At 33.6% G+C, this 25,756-nt stretch overlaps 1 protein-coding gene across 1 annotated transcript; it reads left to right on the forward strand.

Annotated features, from left to right (window-relative positions):
- Positions 1–13,250: 13,250 nt before the first annotated feature.
- LOC139512861 (perlucin-like) lies at positions 13,251–20,981 on the forward strand. The gene is made up of 5 exons (XM_071300793.1): positions 13,251–13,352; positions 13,483–13,577; positions 14,457–14,550; positions 18,116–18,335; positions 20,881–20,981. The coding sequence occupies exons 1-5, from the start codon at positions 13,301–13,303 to the stop codon at positions 20,933–20,935; spliced, it is 516 nt and encodes a 171-aa protein (XP_071156894.1). The 5' UTR covers positions 13,251–13,300; the 3' UTR covers positions 20,936–20,981.
- The last annotated feature ends 4,775 nt before the right edge of the window (positions 20,982–25,756 follow it).

Here is a 25,756-nt window from a genome sequence, read left to right on the forward strand (position 1 = left end):
TATGTTATTTCACAAATTTAGGGTTGAAATTATGTGCCCAGAAGAATTGGTATTTCCTTTTCTGTATACCTGACCCAACCTGCAGTATAAGAAAAAAACGGACGAGAAGCACTACTAGGAAGCATATATGTTATGTCACAAATTTAGGGTTGAAATTATGTGCCCAGAAGAATTGGTATTTCCTACTCTGTATACCTGACCCTTCACAACACAAAAACCAATTGTTTTTTTAACTAGTTACATGTATAAAATAAAATTGAGAAAGGAAATGGTGAATATGTCAAAGCGACAACCACCCGACCACAGAGCAAACAACAGCCGAAGGCAACCAATGGGTCTTCAATGTAGCGAGAATTCCCGCACCCGTAGGTGTCCTTCAGCTGGCCCCTAAAATATGCATAATAGTACAGTGATAATGGACGTCATACTAAACTCCGAATTTACAGAAAACTATGTCACAGACATCTATTTGAGCGTTAGATAATAAAAATATTTTGTAAATGATGACGATGAAGTCCTGTAATGAACAATGACTCGCCTCAAACACGTGACTTTCAAAAACAAATCCTTAGTTCTCCGAGAGTATACATTCGACATGTTGATAGCGAAAAATTAAATTAATATCTATTAGAAATCTATGACATATCTATTTTTCTGTATCTAAAAAAAGATTATTTGCTACAATAGTACACTTTGTCACTGCTACATAGCTGACAATATACTTTTCGTTATGTTACATATAAAATGAAATAGACTTGTATAATTAAGGGTAAAGGCAACATAAGGAACACCATAAGAGAAAACAAGACCTGAAACAAACATAATTGTCATAATATTATTTGTTTATGGATAAGGGTCCCTTGCAAACTTGCTTTTCGATCTTTTTCTTTTCCTTCTGTTTTGCATTGTATAACAAAGCCGTCCCCGTTAGCAGCAGCTTCGAAGCTACATGACGTTATTTAATTGTGACGGAAAATTGCGTAATTTCAAAATCTGTCATAGATTTGGAGAAAACAAAAACCTGCCACAGATTTGTGATTTGTTCGGCGTTTGTGACATCATATTTACCATAGATTAGGAATTTGCCATAGATATGGAACCCGCCATAGATTTGAGTCCTACATATACCTCCGTAAAGCTAGGTTCACACTGCCGATTAGATCAACTCGATGATCCCGACTGTCCAAATTTCCACGACCAAGCGTGACCAAATTCTTGATCTGGCCTATTTAAGACTGCTCCGACTGCTATCCGACTGTACACGACCTTAACACGACCATTAACGACTCCTTCACTACTCCTTCACGACTCAAATCCGACCACTAATTTAGTACATATTCGATAATTCCGACCAATTCACGATCTCTACACGATCTTCAATCGACTAGCTAGACCAAATCAACTATACTCGATCTCAGCCTGATCTCGGCCAGACAAGATCGACTTGATCGTATAAGGGTCGTAGGGATAGTCGGGCATTGGTAGGGTATGCTACCATTTCAGTATAAAAACATCTGATTATTTTTATATCTCCTGCAGCAGCGGAGGAGGCGTTAATTATTACACTTGTTTGTCCGTAAGTACGTTTACCTACGTCTCAACACTTAGTTTCTGTTTTCTAATTTTATTTTGCCTCAACCAAATTCAATGAAACGCAATACCATAAAACACAGATCAAATGCGAATTTGGGTGGTGTCTCTTTTATCGTTCGTGAGCAATGACGTTATATGCAAGCTGGGGTATTATCTGTGTCCAATGGACACGTTCCCGGTTTATTTGGCTAGATTCTGTACACAGAAGGTCTGAGTAAAATTATACATTTAAAATATCTATTACATGAAAATAAAGCAGTTGGATTATTTGGCAAGGTGGTTAGAGCTAAGATAGACAGGTAAATAGCTGTGACGGTGCTTGAAGAGATCATAGAAAACAAACAAAAAGGGGTAGACAGCAAAGGGTGCCAAAAAATCTAGATGATGCAGTGGCTGACAAGGCGACCACTGTGTAGGCAGAATAAATTGTAATCACAAAAACACTGAACTCCGAGAAAAATCTAGAATGGAAAGTCCCTTATGAAATGGCAAAATCATAAGTATGAGAGACTCGCCTTGCAAGAGCTGCACAAAGAGGACCCCAACGGTTAAAAAAACTTCCTGAAAGTAAAGTAGGACGCTGATTTGTTGTGGAAGTTTTACTGCTTTTTTTCTTCAAAATGAGATTTGTCACTGGATTAGTACTGATGTTAGATAGCAATATATACATAAATATTACCACCCCCTTTTCCTTTCGTTCATACAAATTAAGCTTACTGTGTCATATATGTGCATATGTATGTAATTAGTATTTTCCTTGGTCTGACACCCAGTAGTTGAATGGTTCAATATATTTCTTTTTGGTGTATCCATAGCAACAACCTGCCTTTTTTTTTACTAATTATATTGCAAAAAGGGGGTAAAGATGTCACATATTTTCCCACAATTTGGCCAAAAATAGAAATGTAAACCCCCTTGAGGATATCTTTTGTGAAACTGTTTACATGTGTCTATCACGAATTCAAATAAAAATTATTTGTCTTTCGTCTCATTTTTTTTAAAATAAAATTGTATCAAAAAGCGTATGAAAAAAAGTGTTAGTAAACATTCGACGTTACGGTGACAAATAGTTGTTACTTTTTGTGTCATTTGGTGTCATGTGGAGAGTTGTTTCATTGGCAATTATAAAACATCTTCTTATTTTTATACTACAAAAATTTCTGGACACACAGAAAATACGGACAGTCAAACAAAAATAGCCCGCTAAAAATCTAAAATATGATATTGATGTTCTTAAAAAAAAAGTTTGCAGGCTAAATGAGTCTTCAGCTGTCTAATAATGAATTTTAATGTACAATTACTTTCATATTTTAAAAATCCTCTGTTGTCAAAATGCAGAATCTACTTGCCTTCTGAAACAACTGAGATCATTCCAGGTTTTATTAGGTTTCCTGTGGCTAAGTATTTAGTTTTTTTTATGTTGTGTGATATAGACTATTTCGCTTAGAACGTTCCTGATGAAGGTAAATCCAGAAAAGCCCTTCGGACGCAATAAATTATTAAACGTGTTGTTTTCAATTGGTTTTTACATCACTACGCCGATACCTTTGCTGGTGGACTACCAGTCCTCGAGGGTATCATCAGCTCAGTAGTCAGTATTTCGGTACTGACATGATTTAACAAACTTTACTAAAATAATCCGTTTTTAAACTTTGAAATAATTTAGAAACTAAGGTTTCAACTCCCTCAGGCAAAGTTGGCTTTTAGATGAATTTGGCTATTCATTTTTAGGTATTTTGATATATAGCTCTTCAACGGGTTCGATACTTATACATCTTCGGATTTAAAATATTTGGCTTAGATCGTTCCTGATGAAGGTAAATCTAGAAAAGCGCTTTGGACGCAATAAATTATTGAACGTGTTGTTTTCAATTTTTTTTTTACATCACTGGACAGATACCTTTGCTGGTGGACTATCAGTCCTCGAGGGCATCATCAGCTCAGTAGTCAGTATTTCGGTACTGACATGATTTAACAAACTTTACTAAAATTGTCCGCTTATAAATTTTGAAATAATTAAGAAACTAAGGTTTCAACTCCCTCAGGCAAAGTTGGCTTTTAGATGAATTTGGCTATTCATTTTTAGGTATTTTGATATAAAGCTCTTCAACAGTTTCGATACTTATACATCTTCGGATTTAAAATATTTGGCTTAGATCGTTCCTGATGAAGGTAAATCCAGAAAAGCGCTTCGGACGCAATAAATTATTAAACGTGTTGTTTTCAATTTTTTTGTCTTAGGGTGAGATAAATCCTACTTTGTAAAGGATCACTCTGATTCAAACAAAAAATTCTCTGAAACTGACATTATCAAGATGCTTGATTTCTTGATTGATAACATATTTGTTACCTTCGAAGGACTAGTTTTTCTACAGACTGTCGGCATTCCAAAGGGAACCAATTGTGGTCGACTTGTTTCTTTATTATTATGAGGCTGACTTCATACAAGAACTTCTTAGGAAGAAAGATAAGAAGTAAGCAATATCCTTTATCTCTACTTTCCACTATATAGATGATGTTCTTTCACTAAATTAGTCAAAATTTGGTGACTATGTTAAACGCATCTATCCCATCGAACTAGAGGTAAAGGATGCAACAGATACAGTTAAGTCGGCCTCATATCTTGACTTACATCTAGAAATTGAAAATTAGGGTCGGTTGAAAACAAAACTTTACGACAAAAGAGATGATTTCAGCTTTCCAATTATGAACTTTCCATTTCTAAGTAGCAACATTCCAGCAACACCTGCATTCGGAGTATATATCTCCCAATTGATACATTATTCCCGTGCTTGCATTTCCTATCATGATTTTCTTGATAGAGGGTTGCTGCTCACAAGGAAACTTTTAAACCAAGAGTTCCAAATGGTGAAGTTGAAATCATTCCTTCGTAAATTTTACGGACGCCATCACGAGTTGGTTGACTGTTATGGAATAACCTTTTCACAAATGATACTGGATATGTGCCTTACGTCGTAACTAAAAATCCCTCCCCTTTCATGAATTTGACTTACCGAATTAGACTATTTACCGGATTTGTTATACCACGAGCAACACGACTGGTGCCACATGTGGAACAGTATCTGTTTACCCTGAGTTCACCTCTAGTTTTTGGTGGGGTTAGTGTTGCTTATTCTGTAGTTTATGAGTACTATTGTTTGTCTGTTTGTCTTTTTCGTTTTGAGCCATGTCGTTGTCAGTTTATTTTCGATTTATGAGTTTGACTGTCCCTCTGGTATCATTCGTCCCTCTTTCACAATGTGCTGATACATAAATAAATCATGATATCTGATTAGTTAGCTGCATTTGAAATTTTGTGGTTTCAAGATCGATTGAAATTTTTCAGTTATAGAATGTTTTAAGAACCACTAAGCAGAAATGTTTTGAAAGATTTAACAAGAGTTACATCCCCACATATGAATTCCTTTATCATAGCTTTAAAACTTGAACTAAATACCTGCCGTATATTACGTCACATACATTTCATAGTGTGCTGCTACATAAATCAAATCATGATCTCTAAGTTAGATGTGTGTGGCAAAACCTTTTAAAAGGTTTAACCTTAATTGCTCTTCAAATTTGGACTTTATTTGGACTCTATTCTTTTTATTAGACCATTACATTGTAAGCCGTATTGGGTACAATATCGGGAAAATAAACGGCCTCCTCTATATTATTTCACAGGAATAGACAATTATTATTGAATTTCTCTATAACATAGGTACTATGATGTTTTAATTCATAATGAGCTTAACTCACTATAAATACAAAGTCGGCAGTCTAAGTGTGTAACCTTATTGTCTTTCTTTGTATAGTGCTATTTTATTAACAATGGTAAAGCATCAGCTCATATCTCTAAATTACAAAAGTTTATAGCTATACTAGTAATAGAAAACAATAATTGTCAATCATATTGCATCAAGTAAGATTTTCAAAAGTAAAAAAAAAGTATAAAAGATATACTAGTAATGGAAAACAAACACCAGACAGACAGACAATTGATCTATGATTTGTGTCAAATTATGTATGAAGATGCATATTTATGACCAGACAAGAATAATTATGTTCATGAGCAATGTAAAAACATAATCGTTTTAGTTGCTCTGAACAGTGTGGGATCAGGAGATTTTGGATTGAAAAATGAGGGCAGGTTGGAAAGGGTTAGCAATGTCGCATTGCACCAGGCAACGACCGAAGAGTTGCTGCAAGGTTTCCTCTTCGTGCAGATAGCGTGAAACTTTTCCTAATGCCCGCGTCACACTGTCCCGATTTTTACGCCGATGGCAACATGATTATGGAAATTTTCAAAATCGGGACTGATCGTATCCAGATCGGGCTATACGTAGTGCCATCTTTAACCATCGTAGAACCATCGGCCACTTTTTCTAGCCTTCTGGGACAACTTCGGGAAGGGTTCTAAATTTTTAAACATGTTAAAAAATCCCCGAAGGTGCGTCCGATGTTGAGGGTTCGTATTGAGTTCGTATCAGCATCCTCACCATCGTAATGTCACCGGGAATGGATCTTTGAACATCATATTGCATTCGTGTTTCCATCGTTTCCATCGGGCATTACGATGTCTACACGAATGAATCACGAAGCTACCCGAAGGTCTTACGATGGCAACACGACTTCGTGAATATCTCGTAATCCCGTCGTGTTGCCATCGAATAAAAGTACGAAGGCGACAAGATGGAACTACGACGGCAATAAATCCAGCTAAATGTAAGTTAATTTTCGCGCTAAAATACATTTAAAGTGCCATGCGCGATATGCACTGGTCAGTCTAATAAAGAAAGACGTTCACAAAACATGGAGCTCATATCATATGATTCTATGAGAACAAGAAAGGCGACAGCATTGTTTCTATTAATTCAAATGAAACAAGAAGAGCAGCTATTACAGGCTCAGGATTTACATTTACAAGTAAAATATTATTTTTTGTCAATTTTTCATATCAAGTAAAATAATGAAAATCATAAACGCACCTCGTACACCAACACTGCAGGTACACGTATATAGGGAAACCAACTTTTTCTTCATTATTCTGATTTTTTATGTATCGTCTGAGTTGTTGTCACACGAATGTTTACTCCATAACCATTTTTTTGGAAAGTCCATAATCACATGGCAAAATCAAATAACAAAACGCATCAAAAACGAATGGACAAAAACTGTCACAAAAAATTTTTTGTAAGAAATAAAAAAAAAAATTTTAAGAAATAAAATTTTTTTTTTTAAGAAATAAAAAAAAAAGTTTTAAGAAATACATTTTTTTTTTTAAAATAAAAAAAAAACAAACTGTAAATTAGCTGCGTCTGTTGTTGTAACACTCAATTAACATAATTATTACCAAAAACAAAAACAAAAAAGTTTAATAAAATGAAAAAAAGTTGAAGCTAAATACAGTAATAAGAGACTATCTAGGTATCATAGCATCTATGCACAATTGACTTAATACGAGTTCGTTTGCTGATGGTAAGACACAAGCAGACTTACTAATCTAACACACTGTTTTGAAACTTTACAATAATGGAGTAATTCCGGCTTATTTGATAAGTTTGTTATTTTTGTCTTTCTTTTTCATCAAAATGCTATAAAAATCATTACAATCATGGCTTATACAGAACATTTATAAAAAGTGAAATGATTATTATGTATGACAGTAATTACGTTTCTTAAAGCTACGTGACAGTTGTCAAACCGTTTTTATCAGTGTTTAAGTTGGAAAAGTATGTCTACAGGTTTTATTAATATATGTTAGTTTGCCATTCAAAATTATAATTTAAAATAAAAATAAGAATAAAAATGGGGAATGTGTCAAAGAGACAACAACGCGACCATAGAACAGACAACAGCAGAAGGTCACCAACAGGTCTTGAATACAGTAATTAGATATTTTATGTAAAAGGAATCGAAAGATAAACGTTTCCTCCTAAAATAAAACTTAATGCCAGGCTCGCTGAGGTAGAGAGTCAGGGCCAATCAGATACTTGATTAAAACTTTTAAAGATTTTGGAAAACGTATGTATATATGTTGTAAAACATTCGGTTAATAACAAATTGATTATGTATAAATTACCATGTTTCTTTCTACAAATTGATATAGTAAAACATCAGTCGCGAGCAACAATGTGACATTGTTTGGTGAGTGAGCAAGGTCCCAATTGTGTCGAGCTGGTGATATTTTACGGTATCTGTATAAAAAAAAACGATAATCTGTTTATCGTTAGATTACCGGTCTTTTTCGCCTCCCTTCATACAATTTCAAGCTTGACTAAAGCAAGCTTGATAACGTGAGGTCGCTAATTCGAGAATTGCGGAGCTAATAAGCAGGGTGATATAGGCAAATATACTTACTACTCATTATAAGAGAGTTGTCTTTGAAGAGACGTGGGTATACATTAAGGAGACGTCATCAGCCATACATCCCACAAAAAGCAAACAAAATATTTATGCACCATCCAACATCGTTGCATTATTTATTTTGTGGATGCAAATACCCGAAGGACAATTGAAACCTGTTCATGTTATAGGTGTGATCAATTTATTGATGTATCCGCTTTGTAAACTTTACACAACATGAACTAAGAATTCTGTTGTAAAAATCTATAATATTATTAACTCTTTATACCTATATCTTCCAGGCTAAGAGATACTCAAGAGCCTGCGTTTTCTTTCATGGTATTTTTGAAAGAAGTTTGTTTCATATTAAGTTTTGAAATCAAAAACTAATAAAATAAGAAAAAAATAGAAACAAGATTGTGTCCCAGTACACGGATGCCCCTCCGCATTATTATTTCTATGTTCAGTGGACCGTAAAAATGGGGTTAAATCTCTAATTTTGCAATAAAAATATCATATCATAAAGAACATGCGTACAAAGTTTCAAGTTTATTGGACTTCAACTTCATCAAAAACTACCTCGATCCAAAACTTGGGGCATAAAAATGTAGTATAAACGTGTGTATTTTTAATGAACCAGACCTATGTGTAAAATTGACAATTAATGTAAAACATTTGAATTTTGTCTTGTTTATAACATGATCATAGTTCAATTAAAGTTGACATTCCCAAACAAATTAAAGTTATAATTTGTATCATCCTTTTCAATAAAATTAAGATAAAGATGAAAGAAATGAAAAATGACAATGCAAAAAACTATTGCAAATGGTTGCTCTTATCATACTTCCATTTTTTTAAATTTCACTGGCAACATTCTTGTCTATCAAAGAAAGCGCAAATGAAGTAAATGTCAGCTTTTAAAGGGAACAGTAAGTTTGTATTTGACTAATGAGTTTGAACCCTTTGGAGTTTATTTTCTGTAGAATTATTTTTACTTTTCTTTCAGTGTTCTATATTTGACAAATGTAGTACTGTTGACCAATGCATATTTTAAAATTAAAATACTGATAATACTTAACAGATCATAGCTACTGGATAGGAGGAAGAGATGATGTGATCGAAGGAACATGGCAATGGGCTTCTTCCAACATAATATTTAACTTTACAGCATGGGCAAGAGGAAAGCCGAACAATTATAACGGAAACGAAGACTGCCTTCAAATGGACTATAGTCATCATTGTTAATGGAATGACCAACCCTGCTTAGATACACAATATTTTGTATGTGAACTTATATAAGCATCTATGTTTATTATCTAGTAAACTTTGACCTTGTTTTATCAAGAACTTTTCGATTGGGTCGATATTTGTCAATGATTGTAAATTTTGTATGACAAAGGAGACATTATTTTGATTTTTTTTGTCCGTAAACACCTTTCTTCATACACCACAAAATTAATACAACCAACCAATTTCTTCGAAATTTTCATGATCATATTCAAGCTAATCTATACATGCTATTTCACGTTAGTGATATTATGATTGACTTAATTTTTTTCAGGTACCCTGACGACCTTCAAATTATTCGATAAGGATATATTTTGTAATTAAGAAAAATTGAAATAGTGTTACTGTTTTGTTTTCTTAACAAATAGACAATAACTGATTGTTTATCAGTATCAATCTTCTTCTGAATTAATTTGATTGCTGGCTTATCTTTTACGTTCCGGTAGTAAAGCAACAATAAAAAACAAACGAAATGTACACGAAGCACTTTCTTCAACGTTAATAGTAGAAAGTTCATTCGGTATCAATAGTAGTTATTAAAGGAAGTCCTGCTGACATTTAAACAAAAACGCAGAATTAAAGTAATTTAACTGTATTATTCGTTACGGAAGAGATAAAAATTGAGGTTTTTGTGGTTGTTATTTGCTAGTTAATTAAAAACAAATAATTTTTAAACTGATGTGGTAAAGAAAAAACGAAAGATACCAAAGGGATAATCAAACTCGTAAGTTTAAAGTAAACCGACAAAGCAAAGGCATCAAACTAAAAAGACCCAAAGACAAAACAAATACTTGAAACACAACACACAACACAAAAGACTGACCGACACCCCCATAACTGGGGATGAGCTCTGGTGCTCATGAAGGAGGCGCAGATCCTGCTGAATAATGTGACGGCCTTCGTTTTACTCATATATGTACACATCGGGTTATAAGTCTCATCTGGTAGGTCACTATCGACATAAGAAAATGCCTGTACCGAGTCAGGAATATGCTTGTTGTGTTTGATCTGTTGACCTTGCTATTTGATTGGGGACTTTCCGTTTTAAATTTTTCTCCGAGTTCAGTATTTTTGTGATTTTACTTTTTTGTCATGGAATAGAGAACAGTATTATGTTAACGACAATTTGGAACATTTTCGCCGTCATCTGTGAAGCAGATATTTCATAACGGTCAACCAACCGTAAACTTTACGAAGGAATGATTTAATTTTCACAACTCATTGTTTTATAGCTACCTTGTGAGCAGGACCACTCTAGTAATGCAAGCATTGTATAAAATAAAAGCCCATGAAAATCCTATCAACTGAGAGGTATATGCAAATATAGGAATGGAAGGTCCTTAATTTGGAAGCTGAAATAATCTCGATTTGTTTTAAATTGAAACCCATAATCAAGTTCTAGATTTGAGGCAGACTCAACTATTTCAGGAATAGATCCGTTGAACATTGTCACAAATAAAGGTAACAGTAGTATACCGCTGTTCAAACTCATAAATCCATGGACAAAAAACGAAATCGGTGTAACAAACTAAAACTGAGGGAAACGCATAAATATAAGAGGAGGACAACGACACAACACTACAATATAACACACACAGAAACGGACCAAGCATCAGACAAAATCCCACGAGAATAACAAATATAACATCAAAATCAAATACAAGAATTTGTGATAGACAAGTACCGTGACACGTCTTATCGCAATGTCAATTTACGCTCAAAAATAAGAGAAAACAAACGACGCAACGTTAAATTGTAACACACACAGAAACGAACTATAATATAACAATGGCCATATTCCTGACTTGGTACAGGACATTTTTAAAGGAAAAAATGGTGGGTTGAACCTGGTTTTGTGGCATGCCAAACCTCGCACTTTAATGGCAATGTTAAATATAACATTGAAATGACAACACAATATTACAGGACTACAATACAAATAAATAGGAGAACGTATTAGATAAAGAAACACATGATAAATAAATAACAAAAAGCATCAGGTTTAAAATTCAATACGCCAAAAACGTGCCTTGTCACAAAACTATAAATAATTTTAATGAAAGAGCACCATCTTTAGATGGGAAAGTGAAGTTAAAAGAAAGTGCTTACTTCTTTTTCTTCTTCCTACGAAAATCATGAATGCAGTCAGCCTCATATGAATAAAATAACAAGTTCAACTTGGCAAGAAGAAGATTACATTTGTTTTCCATGAGAATGCCGTTTGTTCATTTGAAAAAAAAACAGTCCTGCAAGCGCTACCAATATGTTGTCAATCAAAAAGTTAAAAAACCCACCTAAAAGTATCTAAGCAGTCTGGAACCTGTTGTTTAGTGGGTGTTGTTCGTACTTTGTAAAGAATCACCCCGATTCAAACAAAAATTCGCCAAAACTGACATTAATAGGATGCTTGATTTCGTGATTGACAACATTGGTTCAACTTGGCAAGAAAGGAACACATTTGTTTTCCACGAGAATGCCGATTTTTTTTTCAACACGTCCTCCAAACGTGACCAATATGTTGCCATTCAAAAAGTTAAAAATAGTAACCTTAAAGTATTTATGCAGTCTTGAGCCTATTGTTAAGTGGTTGTGTACTACTATTTGTCTGTTTTGTTTTTTAACCATGGCGTTGTCAGTTTATTTTCGATCTATTGAATGTCTTTCGCCCCTCTTGTTATGGTTCGTACGTGGTTCTTGTTTTTCGTGTTTGTTTTATATAGATTTGACTGTTGATTTTCCTGTTTGAATGTTTTTTACACTATTCTTGTTTGGGGTCCTTTATAGCATGCTGCTCGGTGTAAACCCAAGCTCCGTGTTGAAGGCCGTACTTTGACTTATGATTATCAACTCTTTATAAATTGTGACTTGTAAAACGAGATTGCATTCATACCATATCTCCTGATTTATAGTGTATTTTTACATACGGACCTGGTGTATGCAGGTCCGTCGTTTCTAAAGCTGTATTTCGAGTTTGAAGATATGTACTTCTGCATCTTGTGATACTCTACGGGAAAAATGACATGGACCTTGTAATTGTTAACATTCATTATAGAAACCAAGCTTATAATGTTTGTACAGAAGGAATAACATCACTAGTTCATAGCTCCAGCGTTCTCGTTGATAAATTCTGCAATTTCTTGTTTGTTTTATGTTCAAATAAAGTGGAAGTCATTTCCTGTTCTGACTTGTGCTGAAAAAAAACATACCTGGAATTGCATATTAGAGCGCAATTGTTCCTGAAAGTTTGATAGTACGAACACATATACTTTTTAATCTAAAGAACATATTATGCCAATGGAAATTTTAGACTTAACCCTTTGATACATTTTAATTTTTTTTTAAATTAAGACAAGGTGGCTGTTATATCACCTTTTTTGAATTCAAAATATCGACGTCATGCCTAAATCTAAAATAGACAACATTGCTTTTTATACACGAATACAATCTTTAGATGATTAAATCTTCTTGTATGCCAATACACACTGTCATCAGTCAATCAAGTCGTTTGTTTTTCCTGCCAGATCTTGGATACTCCAGAATAGCAATTAGATCCCAAAGCACTAAAGGCACACGTCGTTTTGTATTTGATTGAAACCCAGTCTTATTTGTTGACAAAGTAAAACAAAAAACCCACTTAGTCTTACTAAATACGGAGAAAAAACATTTCGTACTGATTTTTATTTTATGTACCTTTCTTCACCTTGCAGTAGAACACCGACTCAGATTAAAAAGAGGGAGGATTGAGATCACAAAAAGATAAATGTTACACATATCCTATGTGTATGTCATTGCGATAAGGAGCAATTGTAAAATTTTCAAATAGTGTATTCAAAATACGAGGGTTTGATGTAGAGGAAAGTGCGGTTGGGGGATTTTATGTTTTTTGTTTGTTTGTTGTTGTTGTTGTTGTTGTTGTTGTTGGGGGGTGGTAATTGTGTATATCTTTTAACTGACCATTCGTTGAATGGACAGTACAAGGAATATGCATTATTAATGATAATACTTTAAACTCCAAGTCAATGTAAGGACAATAGATAAGACTTCATACTAACGACTACTTTTATAATAATTTACAATGGACAGACATCTACGTGTGATTGTTATAATTATTACTTTGCATATGTTTGGTAAGTGTGGCAGCAAGATTGAAAATTAAAACTTTCAAAGTTTTGATTATTTTATGAGTTTATAAATGTATTATAAAATTTTCTGAACAAAATTAAGGCGGTAGACTGTATGATTGTTTTGTTATTTCAGAGACGTTTGGAAGTGATTGTCCCATTGGCTGGCACCACTTTTATCGATCTTGTTACATGTTCAGTAATGATGCATATGATTGGTTACTTGCGGAGGTACTACTTTAAAAATATCAAAGACATGTAGTTTGTAAAATTCATTTGACTGTAATTGTGTTTTCGTAAATTATTGTTTTCATTTCTTGGACAATCATTCAAAATATGTTTTTTTATCTATGATACAGTTAATACATATTAATTATTTTGACATTATAATGTATCCTTACATTTTGATACTTTGTGTTTAGAGGAATATTATTCCAATCTCTTTGAAGAAAGTTGTGATACACACATTAATTATTTAAACAGAACGTTTTAATAAGACCATGTAACTTTTAGAAGATATTTTTAAAAAAAAGTAACATTTGAGTGACGATTTCTATGTATTGGTCATTTGATATTCCTTTTTTTCATCTAAATAGTCACCAAACTTTGAAATATCACTAGATTTATAAACGTTGAGTATAATTTTAATATTAGCATTTGTTGTTTATGCTCTGCATTCTTATAAGCAATAGATAGGACAGAAATTCGTATTTGCCTTTCATGAACCAGACTGTATGCTCCAAAATATGTATATCTTAATTCCTAAGTACATCATACATGTACATGCACTTGAATTGTTTGGAATATTTATTGTACACACAATAAGAATCGAAATAAACAACAAAAGAGCACGGTAAAGCAAGTAAAATTACAGGGAATTAGGAAAGAGAGTCATCTTTTTTAGTTGAATTATTTGATATCAGGTTTTTTTTCTTCTTATAACATGGAAACTATGTATATTCTTAAAGCGATTGATGTTAAAACGTTTCGACCACTTAACATAAATTGTTTTATGAGTTTTATATGAATATTTGCTGTGAAGAAACAATAGTTTAAAGCATTTTATTTTTCAATTTCTATAAATGTTTTCTAAATGAATTTAAACTTTAGAGTAGCTGTCGTGCACATGATGCAAGGCTTGTAGAGATAGAATCTCAGGAACAGTACAGATATTTGGTAAATTCTTTACGTTCGATTGGAGCAGGTACGTCTTAAGTACGCTTACAATACATTTGTTTTGGAAGCAAGGCATCTCAGAAATAGTTACCAGTTTGACCTGGCTACAAATATAAATCGTCATATCAAATAATTCTTTACAAATAACAATGATGGTTTTTAAGTTAGTCGTCATTCATAACGATATGAATTATCAACAGTTATTATAAAAACAGTCATAGAAGCTTGCATCACTCGTTAACTGCACTTTAGGGTGAATAAGTGTTTCACTGAATAGTTTGTTGACTATTTTGACTGTTTTATCCATATGAACTTCAAATAAACGATATCGATGATACATGTAAGTTTGTTTTAAATCTTGACTTACATCCAGAGATTGACAATAAGAACTAAACAAAAAACTACGACTAATTTTATATCTCACGTTATAGTATAAATGTATGGTTATGTAGTACTGGTTATGAAGTTCAGGACTGTCATAAAATTTAACTGACAAACTACAAAACTCTTCTAACAGGTGGGTTCGTAATTGTTAAGATAATGCTTGGTCATGGTCATAATTTTATCCCTATAGTATTTAGAACCTTGGAGTGAGAGTATCATCATAGCCATCATTTTTAAGCCCCAGTCCCACTAGACAACGATCGCACCACGCTCACTGCGATCTAAAATAAATTCAGATCGTGGTGAGGTTGCGGTATGAGCGGCATGAAAATGTAAATTTTCGTTGCTTTCACGATGCTGCTACGTCCTCATTAAAATTGAGAATGGAAATGGGGAATGTGCCAAAGAGACAACAACCCGACCATAGAAAAAACAACAGCAGAAGGTCACCAACAGGTCTTCAATGTAGCGAGCAATTCCCGCAACCGGAGGCGTCCTTCAGCTGGCCCCTAAACAAATATATACTAGATCAGTGGTAATGAACGCCATACTAATTTCCAAATTGTACACAAGAAACTAAAATTAAAATAATACAAGACTAACAAAGGCCAGAGGCTCCTGACTTGGGACAGGCGCAAAAATGCGGCGGGGTTAAACATGTTTGTGAGATCTCAACCCTCCCCCTATACCTGTAGCCAATGTAGAAAAGTAAATGCATAACAATACGCACATTAAAATTCAGTCCAAGAGAAGTCCGAGTCTGATGTCAGAAGATGTAACCAAAGAAAATAAACAAAATGACAATAATACATAAATAACAACAGACTACTAGCAGTTAACTGACATGCCAGCTCCAGACTTCAAATAAACTGACTGAAAGATTATGATTTCACAATATGAACATCAGGCACAATCCTTCCCGTTAGGGGTTTAGTATCAGACCATCATAACACACATGAGAAGAACATAACCCGTATCATGCCAACAACTGGTTTTTGAATAAATGTGGTTAGTTCCAATGCAAAGACCCTATAAGTGAATCAATATTAACGCCAAAATATGTGATCTTTAATGACCTGACAACAGTATCGTAACTATATCCCTTCTTAATAAGTCTATTCAAAGGTTTTGTTAGTTTTTGAGGTAAATACTGACACCTTTGTGCTTTATAAAGAATATTTCCATAAAAAATTGGATGTGAAATACCTGAACGTATAAGAAGTCTGCATGTTGAGCTATATTTCCGAATGATATCCTTATACCGAGAATAAAATTTAGTAAATGTTTTGACTAGTTTGTGATATCGAAAACCCTGGTGTAATAATTTTTCAGTAATACATAAATTTCTCTCGTTAAAATCTAAAACATTGTTACATACACGAGCGAATCGTACAAATTGAGATATATTAACGCTTCTACAACGACACCGGTACGATTATACCACGTTCTCACCACGCTTATTCAGCGACCTCACTACGCTAATTAAGATCTTTCTACGCTCTTCACGTTCTCACTTCGACCATACAACGAGTTATCTGATTGCAACACGATCTTACCACGCTTCTACTGCGATTATAGCACGTACTTACCACGATTATACTTCATTCATACCTCAACCTTACTACGTTCTCAGCAGTAACGTCAACATCGTGTTTCATATCACTAAAATTCCATTCCTTCTATTTCTGATTAATATGTAGATTTCTCGGAAACAATACAGTCATGCCATTAAAATCTATTAGAATACGTGAGCGTGATAGAAGGGGTTGATGTAGAGGCAAAAGGAACTAAGTAACGAATCTTAATCAAGCAGAGATGTCGGACCGACCAATCTACCCTAAATAACAGCCTATTGCTGGTCCCTAAGGCTCAATTGACGATATTTTAGTGAACGATAGCAGAGATGACACAGATGTGTCAATAGATATAGAAAGATGTGGTATGAGTGCTAATGTGACAACTCTCCATCCAAGTAACAATTTATAAAAGTAAACCATTATAGGCCAAGGTACGGCCTTCAACACGGCGCATAGGCTGACACGAACAGCAAGCTATAAAGGGCCCACAAAATTACTAGTGTAAAACCATTTAAACCGGAAAACCAATGGTCTATTCTATATAAAAACGAGATGCATGGTTAAGCCGTTAGAGCAAATGGATAATTACATACAGATAAACATAAAAGAGGGACGAAAGATACCAAAGGGACAGTCAAACTCATAAATCTAAAACAAACTGACAACGCCATGGCTAAAAATGAAAAAGACAAACAGAAAAACAATAGTACACATGACACAACATAGAAAACTAAAGAATAAACAACACGAACCCCACCAAAAACTAGGGGTGATCTCAGGTGCTCCGGAAGGGTAAGCAGATCCTGCTCCACATGCGGCACCCGTCGTGTTGCTTATGTGATTACAAATCCGGTAAATAGTCTAATTCGGTAGGTCAAATTCATGAAAGGGAAGGGGATTGTAGTTACGACGTGAGGAACATATCCGATATCATTTGTGAAATGGTTATTCCATAACGGTCAACCAACTCGTGATGGCGTCCGTAAAATTTACGAAGGCAGCTTTTTAAAAAAAATTATGTGAAAATGACAATGAGAATGATGGTCGTAGTGTGAACGTAGTCAGGTCGTAAGAAAAGTGTGATGAGGACGGCAAGGGCGTGCTAGAATCGTACTATGGTCGTGAACAACGTGGTATAGTCGTAGTGGAAGTGTAGTTTGGTCGCGGTGAGAACGTCAAGGTCGTAGTGAGGTCGTAATAACGTCGCTGTGAGATCGTAGCGCAGTCTCTCCGAATAGAATCACGCTTTCGCTACGCTCTCGCTACGATGGTACAGCGACCTTTTCGATCTTAGTGCGCTCTCACTACGCTTCTACTGCGACCTGATTTCGCCACAACCGCACCACGATAGTTTTGAACGTTCAAAGTTGGCCACGCTCATCACGATCTTGAAGACCTCACCACGACCGTGATACGACCTAACTGCGATCTACACGATCGTACTACGATCATTAAAATTTGCATTTTTTTCACAGATCGAAGTGCGATCGTGGCCTAGTGGGACTACGGTATCAGATGTAATCATTATTTCTATTGGATTTTTAAAGCTTTATTAGGATAGTAGTCTGTTGTCCTAAAATGAAATTACATTATGTATTTTTAATTATGTCCATTAAAATGTTGTCGTTTTAGACGTGGATCATTGGATCGGTGGTCGTGATGATGTAATTGAAGGAATATGGAAATGGGCTTTTTCTGACAGTAATTTTAGTTACATTGCATGGGGACCTGGTGAACCAAACAATGGTCATTACCACGAACACGAGAATTGTGTTTTAATGGCAGATCGTTATCAATGGTTATGGGACGATAGAAGTTGTTCGGAATCACATTACTTCATATGTGAGAGAAAGTAAGCAAAACATTTATATTTCAAAATGTAATTGAAATATACATTATTTAAAAACTTAGAATTAGGGAGTAAATGAATTAAAATAAGACATCCTGATGTTTATCTATAATTAACACGGTTGAGATTTGAATTTCTTTTAGAGTAATCACAAATATTTACTTGGACTTATTTGCAAATGTAGATGATGAATATGCTACGAGTTACACTGGAGTTTCTTTAAACATGTGACTAACTATTTTGTTCAGTTTTAAGCTTTAACAATAACGTTTACTTCCAGTGTCACTTTGATTCACCTGGATATCATCTCATGCTTATGGCATTTTGTGACAACTCCGCCTACAATGTGTACACCATCTATACCAACTAAACTTTTAAATGATCAAATATGGATTTCTTTAATCAAATGATGTCTTTACTCGTCTGTTATATCTAGTTTTTTACGCAGTTCATGATATATCGTGACAAAATGGAAGAGTGCCTTGCAGATTAGTAAAATTTTTATGTCACTAAGAATGATCGATAAATATGTATGTTAAGAACTCATAAAATCGAGAAAAAATGGGGAATATATCAAAGAGACAACAACCCGACAGACGAGCAGACAACACGAATGCAATCAATGAGTCTTCAACGTAGCGAGAAAAAGACGCACCCGGTTGTGATCCTCAGATGCTCCATAAATAAAATTGTGTACTAGTTCAGTGAAAACTTCAAAACATATTAATGTACAAGAATTTAAAAGAAAAAAATACTAACAAAGGCAAGAGGCTCCTGACGTGCAATTGGGATAGGCGCAAAAATGCCTCAGGGTTAAACATGTTTTGTGAAATCTAGGGCCTATTCGTAGTGAACTTTTGCAAAAATATTCCAAATACATATTATATATTTTTGATTACTTTAAACAGAATTCAAATTCCAGCAGAATTAATTATAATTATATATGAGACTTTCGAAAATGAAGATCCGATATATGGCAATAGCTGTTGTGTACCTTTTAAATTTAAAAAGTCATACAAAACTTCAATATGTTTAATCCCCTTGAATGGCTATATTTTACTGTAAAGTGTACAAAATACGTGTATGTGTACTTACTTGATAAAGAATATCCTTAATACTATTAAAATCTTCACGAATGTACTGTTGTTTAACTATTGTCTACCCATGCACTAATTCGCCGATATTTTCCGGTATGCAGTGACCTTTACTACATGTACAAGACTTCAACTGTTATTAGACCGTTGGTTTTTCCGTTTAAATGGTTTTACACTAGTAATTTTGAGGTCCTTTATAGCTTGTTGTTCGGTGCGTTTCAAGACTCCATGTTGAAGGCCGTTCATTGACCGATAATGATTCACATTTATAAATTGTCTTTTGGATGGAGATTTGTCTCATTGGCACTCACACCACATCTTCCTATATCTATTCTCGTTAGAACTTAGGTAACCGAACCGCAAATGCGAGAGGAAATCCGTGATGAAAGCATGCAAAAAATTTCCACTGGAAGAAAAATAGTAATAACTGATTCTAAAGGACAAATTTAATACAACAAATCATTTAACAACTGTAAGCGGAGTTTGATAAACAAAAGGGAATGCTTGGACAGTACGAATTAAAATATTATGGCTCCTATTTGTGACGTGCTCCATTTGCTATGTGTTGATTTTTGTCAATCTCACGATCTGGCAAATTTTGTTATCTCACTCTAAAAATAATTAGCTTGCGATCAACACTTACTTAATAAATTAATACTTATTGGATAAAAAGGGGCACATGACATTCATTATTCTTCAGTAATAAATTCAATCGGTCATTAACAGAACAAAATGAACCAGAAAACTGATCGTTTACAGACTTTTACATGATAATGACCGGTGGGGCGTGGTTTCCGTCTTATAATAACCGTTGGGGCGTGGTTTTTCTGTTAATGACCGAGGAGGCGTGGTTTCTCTGAGTAGAGATATGTCCCTTTAATAAAACCTTTTCCTGTTTTCAATATTTAACTTGTTGAATTGTTTACCATATGTTTTCGTAAATCATAAAATTATAGAGAACTTGATTTAGTATTCATATACTGAAAAATTGCACTAAATTGAATGGCAGCATTACTACGAATGGTTTTCAATCTTTGCCATAGAAATCGTGGAACTACTCGAATTTACTTTGGACATTTTCAATTCATGATAATTTTCAAAATCATGGTTCCTCAATGAAATAAACATAATAGTTATTGAAGAACTGGTCATTATCGTAATACATGGACTGCCCGTAGGACAATGGTATTGACTATGACAGCGATAATGACCTCGCCTTCGGCTCAGTCATTATCACTATCTTAGTCAATACTACTGTCCTGTAGGCAGTCCATATGTCACGATAATGACCAGTTTTTCAATAACTATTAGGTAAATAGATTCGTAATACATATAAAAATAACGTACATACGTGACTTAGTTTAGTATATATACAAACATTTGTCTAATAATATCGATAAAATTAAAATTACAATCAACTCATTTCATATGATTTAACAATGTTATCATTCCAGGTATCCTGAGAGTGTGACTGAATCTATACCACTGGTTCCAAGCATTATTGGATAGAAAGATGTTACACTTCATTTTCTTGCATAAAAATGAGTTCAGACAGTTTTGATCTTATTTGCCCTTTTTAAAAAGAAATATCTTTTTGACCCCTTTGATCTCGTCATATTGAAAATGGACACAACATACAAACATACAGGTTTAAAGTAGTTTTTGCAATCAATTTACGTCTACTAATGAGTGCCTTTTTAAGGACTATACATTGTTCTTTGACATATACAATTCAATTTTGACATAAGACTGAGAAGGAGGGGCGAAAGATACCAAAGGGAAAGTCAAACTCCTAGATCGAAAATAAACTCACAACGACATGGCTTAAGAAGAAAAATATTATTACAGTAGCCAAATCACAGTATACATGGCATAGAAAACATAAGCAACACGAACGCCACCACGCGTGTCCCTTGTTTTATTGCTACAATAACATCTAATTAACATCTTCAACTTTGTATACGCGTCAGATCATACAATTACACGAGTCAGAATATACAATCATTGTAAATAGTGAACACCTGTTGAAAACTCAAGATTGCCATTTATTTCCTTTAATCTTCAATCAATATGCATAAACATGATAAATATCGTTAAATTAGGCAATACACTAAATAAAATGATGAAAACTATTCACATTTTAATTATATTTTCCTCTTATTTGATTTCAGTTCTTTGTATTTCACAATTTGTGTCTATATTTTCAGGACAATGATGTACAAATAATTCATTTTTTGCAAGCTTAATATATATTGTACAAATAGAGTTTTAAAAAAACATATTATAAGATGAATATATTATTGTTCTAAAACACAAGAAAACGTAATATCATAATACAATAGGGTAAACGTAATACTGGCTGTTATACATGACATACATAATAAATGATAAAATATCATGTATATAAATGTTTCAGTTTTTTTTATCAAATGAATGTTAACTTTTTTGTTGCTAAAATTGTTTTCTTTTGCATATTCTTTTAATATTTATTTGGAATAAGTAATTTTGATTAAAAAATATATGTTTTCTTGTCGCTTAATAGTTTCTTGTCGTTTCTTGATGCTTCCTGTCGCTAATTAGTGAGACCGGAACGGCGGTATACAACTGCATGTTGCCTTTATTTGATAAATTTAATGATATGATGAATCTATAATTGTTTATTTTAGACTGACTTTGAAATAACCAATAGAATTTCCATAACAAACAACATGTACATGTTGTTTCTTTCATTTACAAGCTGATTTAATCATTCATAATGTAATCAAGCACAGAATCCTCTATAAAATGGTGGTCAAAAGATTTGACAATAAAATATTTCAAAGGACTGGTATATCACTTTTTTCACTTTTTGCAATAGAAATTATAGGAATGCATGTCGTTTTGTAACCTGGTCGTTTTGTACCTGGTGGATTCGTAACTACGTTGTCAGGTATTGGAGACATCCAAGCACGCGGCAGAAGACTAAATACTTTGATAAAGACGGGGTACATCTAAATAATGATGGACAATTTAAATTCTTCTGTTCTATTCGCATGTGTGCAAAACTGTACTTGTAAAGTGTAAAATTTTGTGCAATCAATTATTTAATAAATAAATATAGATATATATATATGAATATCTTTTTATTATTGTTTAAGTAACCTACGACTCATATTATTATTATTATATATTGATATAAGGTTACACCTACGGGTGCGGGAATTCTCGCTACATTGAAGACCCATTGGTTGCCTTCGGCTGTTGTTTGCTCTATGGTCGGGTGGTTGTCGCTTTGACATATTCACCATTTCCTTTCTCAATTTTACAAAACCACTAGGTTACGAAACTACCTGCACCCAATTATAGATCATTATAGTGAGGACCAGCAGGTTTTCTTGTAGGACCATCAGGGAAAAATATATTTCCGAAGAACGGTCAAACTGTGCCATACTGAATGTAAGATATAATGAACTTTAAAGGAACCAAATCAGAACTAACCGATCATTTGTGAAAAAAACCCGTAGAGACTAGAAATAAAATATTTTCCAATTAAATGTCTTATTTGTTTTTAAATATTGGTGTTTGTGTCAGAAGAAACCAACTTGTACAGGTCCTACAATTTCTCCGTTGTTATGTTTATAGATTGTGATCATCTTATATATTGTCTGTTATTATTATATAGTTAACAACTATCTATTTACATCAAGATTCTTAATTCGCAAAGACTACAATGGAAGAACTATCAATCAATTATGGAACAGAAAGAAAATTGTATTTATATAAGACACACAATTTATATATTGCTGTTCTACATCTTACACAACAATAACGAATCACACTCACACCTCACTATTGGTTAAAGAACAATCCATAGCACCGGTTTGAGGGAAGGTCTTTGCAAGATGTAGGCAAAACTTTATCTGTGAGTGAAGAACACAGTTTTGTGTTAGATCAACAAAATTAATTGTTGTCGATCTCATATAAGACAAGATAAACAAAAATACCAAACTACAAGGTTAAAAAAAGGTCCATTTAACCTGACAAAAACAAACACTCGACTATACAACTAAAGGAACGAATGGAAAAGATATTTGAAAAAAAAATCTAACGAATGATGCAACCACTGGGTCGATACCACTGCTTTTGAAGTTTTTACTCCTCTAGGATATCACCAGCCTAGTAGTCAGCACTTCTGTGTTGACATGCATTATAATTGATATGTTCATGATTATAAATTAATTGTTTACCAAACTTTGAATTTTTGAATACCAAGTCTTTTCTACTTCAGGAAAAGACTACCTTAGCTGTTTTTAGTATAACTTTTAGGAATTATTGGAACTCAATGCTCTACAATTTCGTACTTCATTTGGCTTTCTTTTTACTTATTTTGATTTGAGCGTCACTGATGAAACTTTTATAGAAAAACGCGCGTCTGGTGCAAATACAAACTGTAATCCTTGTATCAATGATTAGTTTATTTATAAAGTTCACATTTTCTTATTGTTTTGACCTTCTAATTTTTAATCGCATTGAGAGATGTTTCGTGTATCACATTCACGGAATATGATAAAAAAAAAAAAAAAAGGAATACGACAGACACATTAATTTGATTTGCCTAAATTACCACACACTTTTCCCGAAAGTTAATCATGAACTTTTAAGATATTCATTTGAATTCAGTTTTTATTAGATATGTATAGCTCCTCTATATCTTATATAATTATTGTGTTTGGCCAACAGCTTTTACGCAGCTCTATACGCTTGGAATGGCGGTTGACCCGTCAATTTGGCACATTTCGCTGCGTTTACTGTAGATATGCGTCATTTTGTCGCATATTTCAATTAGCATCCAAAACATTTGATATTGGGGGTCTCTGTATCCCAGGACCCACCACACAAAAAATAATGAATCTCTGTATCCCAGGATTCATTTTATTTTATTGGATGCTTCATTTATTGTAAATATTTAGTTATCTATCTAGTTAGTTATCTAGTTATCTTTTGTAGTCTGCCAATATGAAAGGTGACTACGTTCATTTAATTATCTATCTGCTTGCTATATATATATATATATCTTAACTGTTTATCTAGTTATATGTGTTTATAATTTTGTAGTTTGTAATAAGGCTGTGGCCAAATACTGCCAAAACTGTGTTTCTGATATTTGCGCATCAATAATAAACAAAAATACCAAACTACAAGGTTAAAAAAGTCCATTAAACCTGACAAAAACAAACACTCGACTATACCAACTAAAGGAACGAATGGAAAAGATATTTAAAAAAAATCTAACGAATGATGCAACCACTGGGTCGATACCACTGCTTTTGAAGTTTTTACTCCTCTAGGATATCACCAGCCTAGTAGTCAGCACTTCTATGTTGACATGCTTTATCATTGATATGTTCATGATTATAAATTAACTGTTTATAAAACTTTGAATTTTTGAAATACCAAGTCTTTTCTACTTCAGGAAAAGACTACCTTAGTTGTTTTTAGTATAACTTTTAGGAATTATTGGAACTCAATGCTCTACAATTTCGTACTTTATTTGGCTTTTTTTTTTTAATTTATTTTGATTTGAGCGTCACTGATGAAACTTTTGTAGAAAAACGCGCGTCTGGTGCAAATACAAACTGTAATCCTTGTATCAATGATTAGTTTATTTATAAAGTTCACATTTTCTTATTGTTTTGACCTTCGAATTTTTAATCGCATGGAGAGATGTTTCGTGTATCACATTCACGGAATATGATAAAAAAAAAAAGGAATACGACAGACACATTAATTTGATTTGCCTATATTGTGACATTTTCATTTGATATTCGTTACGTAATTGACAATTCATTTTAATGTTCATTTCGTGGAAATCAACGCTATATCAAATTCTCACTTATTATGAAATATGTCATCCAACTGAAAAGTACAAAAACAGTGCAAATATTCTGACAAGCACATCTAGATGTTTTAATAAACTATTGGCGACGACTTTATAACTATCAGTTTTATTGGTTCCAACCAGTTGATATTACTTTATGTTTCTGTCCATGTTCTAATGGATAAACCTATAACCACGGAGCTAGAATAGAGTTGACACCGACCATCTTTCAAACCCTACAATCAAGCATTATGACATTCAGTTCGTTTTTATGTAACGTCAAATTTCGTTGACCATACCTATTGCATTTAAAGGTAGTGTTTATGAATAGACTGGATAGATCGTATGGCAGGGAAAAGGTTTACTTTCTTTTGATTGATTGATTGGTGTTTACGCCACCTTAAACACTATTGTGTTATTATGCGGCTGTCAGTTTTTATTGGTGATGGAAACTGGATGGCCGGAGATAAAAA

Source organism: Mytilus edulis, chromosome 2, assembly GCF_963676685.1.
Source record: "Mytilus edulis chromosome 2, xbMytEdul2.2, whole genome shotgun sequence".
NCBI classification, from domain to species: domain Eukaryota; kingdom Metazoa; phylum Mollusca; class Bivalvia; order Mytilida; family Mytilidae; genus Mytilus; species Mytilus edulis.

Coding starts and splice junctions, on each gene's coding strand:
- LOC139512861 (XM_071300793.1), top strand. CDS start 13,301: ATGGACAGACATCTACGTGTGATTGTTATAATTATTACTTTGCATATG. Junction 13,578..14,456: donor ATGATTGGTTACTTGCGGAG/GTACTACTTTAA, acceptor TTTAAACTTTAG/AGTAGCTGTCGTGCACATGA. Junction 14,551..18,115: donor TTTACGTTCGATTGGAGCAG/GTACGTCTTAAG, acceptor TTGTCGTTTTAG/ACGTGGATCATTGGATCGGT.